The sequence below is a fragment of the Myotis brandtii genome, unplaced genomic scaffold (assembly GCF_000412655.1).
Source record: "Myotis brandtii unplaced genomic scaffold, ASM41265v1 scaffold1270, whole genome shotgun sequence".
In the NCBI taxonomy this organism is placed as follows: Eukaryota; Metazoa; Chordata; class Mammalia; order Chiroptera; family Vespertilionidae; genus Myotis; species Myotis brandtii.
Window position 1 is genome coordinate 207,132 of NW_005354465.1, and position 2,576 is coordinate 209,707.

Below are 2,576 nucleotides of genomic sequence, written 5' to 3' on the forward strand. Positions count from 1 at the left end.
ATATTTTATTGATTTTTTACAGAGAGGAAGGGAGAGGGATAGAGAGTTAGAAACATCGATGAGAGAGAAACATCGATCAGCTGCCTCCTGCACACTCCCCACTGGGGATGTGCCCGCAACCAAGGTACATGCCCTTGACCGGAATCGAACCTGGGACCCTTGAGTCCGCAGGCTGACACTCTATCCACTGAGCCAAACCGGTTAGGGCCCCAGCTGTTCTTTAAGCTACTTCAACTTTAATTCCTATTTTACCTTCCAATTTGCCACCTTAAGGTTACTCTTACAGCAATACTTTCAGTACTTGGTAACCTTAAGCCTCATCAGATCCGTGGAGCAAAAAATAAAAAAATAAAGCAAGGACTAGAAGTTTTTCCTTTCCCTGATAGACAGTTGAACACCTTGCCAAGGTTTTCCATGACATAATAAAAAATATTCACTGTCACAAGCAATTAAAGATGTACAAAATAAGATAATGCAGTTTTTAACTATAAAACTGGTGAAAACTAAAAATGAACACCAACTGAAAAAAAGAAAAAAGAAAAGAAAACCAAACAAACAAAACTAATATCCAGTGTTGGTGAGGCTGTGAAAAAATGAGCACCCATAAATTATCACGCCCATAAAAGAGCAATTTGGAACTATTTATCAGAAGCCCAATAAGTGTTTATACTCTTTAAGTCAGATTTCTATGCATAGAAATGTATATTCAATAAATAACCAAATATATGCCCAAAGACTTAAATGCATGAATGTTTGTTGAAGGATTGATTGTAATAGTGAAAAAGGGAAACATCACATGGATGAACTGATTATGGTATGGCCTTAAGGAATATATAATGAAATACTATGCAGTAATTTTAAATGATGCTATACTAGTAAAAGTATATTTATTGGCAATGAAAGGCACTCTAATATATCATGTAAAAAGAAGATTATAAAATAACATATACAGTTTGAAATTCTATTTAAAAATAAACACATGTAATTTTATATATGCATGGAAATATCTGGGAGAATATAATATCATATATTAACTAAGAGGTTCCCAGGGTGGTAGGTTTAAGAGTGATGTTAATGTTCTTTTTGCTCATTTGAATTTTCTAAAAAATATATAGCATTATTCACTTCTTGTTGAGAGATTGTGGTGGTTTCAGCACTTACTCTCTTCCTGGATCCTCTGCCCGTAATGACGCTCTGAAAGAAAGGAAACAGAAAGTAAGTCATAAGTGAATCTCCCAGGGGGTATCAGAGACAGTATCACAGGGAGGCTTCTGCCCAGGGACCTTGCAGAGGGGGCACTGAGCTTTTCCAAATCTCAAAAATAGTCCTCTCAGGGCAACATGTGCTTCTTAGCCCAGCCAAGGAAGCCTTGTATCTCAGGCAACCCCAATCCACTATCAGTGGGACGGACCCATGGAGAGCAGCCAGGTAACTTAGGACTGGGCACATCTTATTTGTAACTACAGTTCAACAAACCCTTTTTAAAGCCTATTTTAAGTGCTCAGCTCTGTTCTAAGCATTAAGGGGATTTTCAAGGGAAGACTAGATTCCTAAACACTTGTTTGGGATGATTGTAAGTTCTTTACGAGCATGGACTTCGTTTTGTACACTGCTGGCTCATAATATATAGTAGGTGATCAAAAATACTTGTTAAATAAACGAATGAATGCCATCAAACCCATTAGTAATCATGACCCTGAAAAAAAAATGTTTTCCTCTCTGGGCCTAAGTTTCCTTATCAGTAAAGTGCGTGGGCTGGGATGTGATGACCTTCCAGTTCTAACGTGCTCAATTTTTATGTTCCCAAGAGCAGCGCAGTCAATTCAACTTGCTAAACATTTGTTTAGCATCTATTTATGTGTCAGGCACTACGCTAAGCAGTGGGACAAAGGCGAAGAGAGATGATGTGCCTATCCCAGTTTGCTCAGGGTCCATGGAGGGCAGAGTATGACCAGTGCTCATTATTTACTCACTCACTCACTCACTCATTCAGCATATGTTCCTCTGGAAGCCTGCCCTGTGCCAGTAATAGAGATCCGTATGCACAGCGTGCTGGCGGAGTGCATGGAGGCACCTACCCAGCCTTAGGTGCCCAAGAAAGGCTTCTAGAGGTGGAAGTTTCTTAGCTGGGTATCAAAGAACAAGTAGGGGTCTCCAAGTGGAGAAAATGTTTTTCAGAAGAATACAGCATGTAAAAAGTTAAGAGGACGACAGAGATAGTAAAAACAAACAACACCCTGCAGTAGCGATACAGAACAATAGGTGTTTCAGATGATCCAACAAGAGGGGGATCAGTGAAGGCTGGAAATGTGAGGGAGGGGTTCTTGGGAAAAGCCAGCCGGGAGCACTGGACAAGGGGGCAAGGTAGCAGAGAAGCCAAAGGCACATGTTGGTGGCAGCAGGGAAAGAGACCTTTGCTCCCAGCTCTCGCTGACTACCTGTCTGATCTTGGAGAAGTCTTTGGGCCTCAGTTTCCCAAATTATAAACTGTGGGAGTTTGACTAGATGGGCTCTTACAGCCCTTACATGATAGGGTCTGTGGGAGAGGTTTTGGTGGTGGAGGGGAGAAAAAGGAT

General features: G+C 40.8%; 1 protein-coding gene across 1 annotated transcript in view; it reads right to left on the reverse strand.

Annotated features, from left to right (window-relative positions):
• The window catches only part of DNAI1 (dynein, axonemal, intermediate chain 1), a 57,993-nt gene that overhangs the window by 32,161 nt on the left and 23,256 nt on the right, over positions 1 to 2,576 (reverse strand). Inside the window, exon 2 of the mRNA XM_005859516.2 lies at positions 1,162 to 1,194. Coding sequence (XP_005859578.1) covers positions 1,162 to 1,194 — 33 coding nt within the window. The remainder of the gene's footprint in view (positions 1 to 1,161; positions 1,195 to 2,576) is intronic.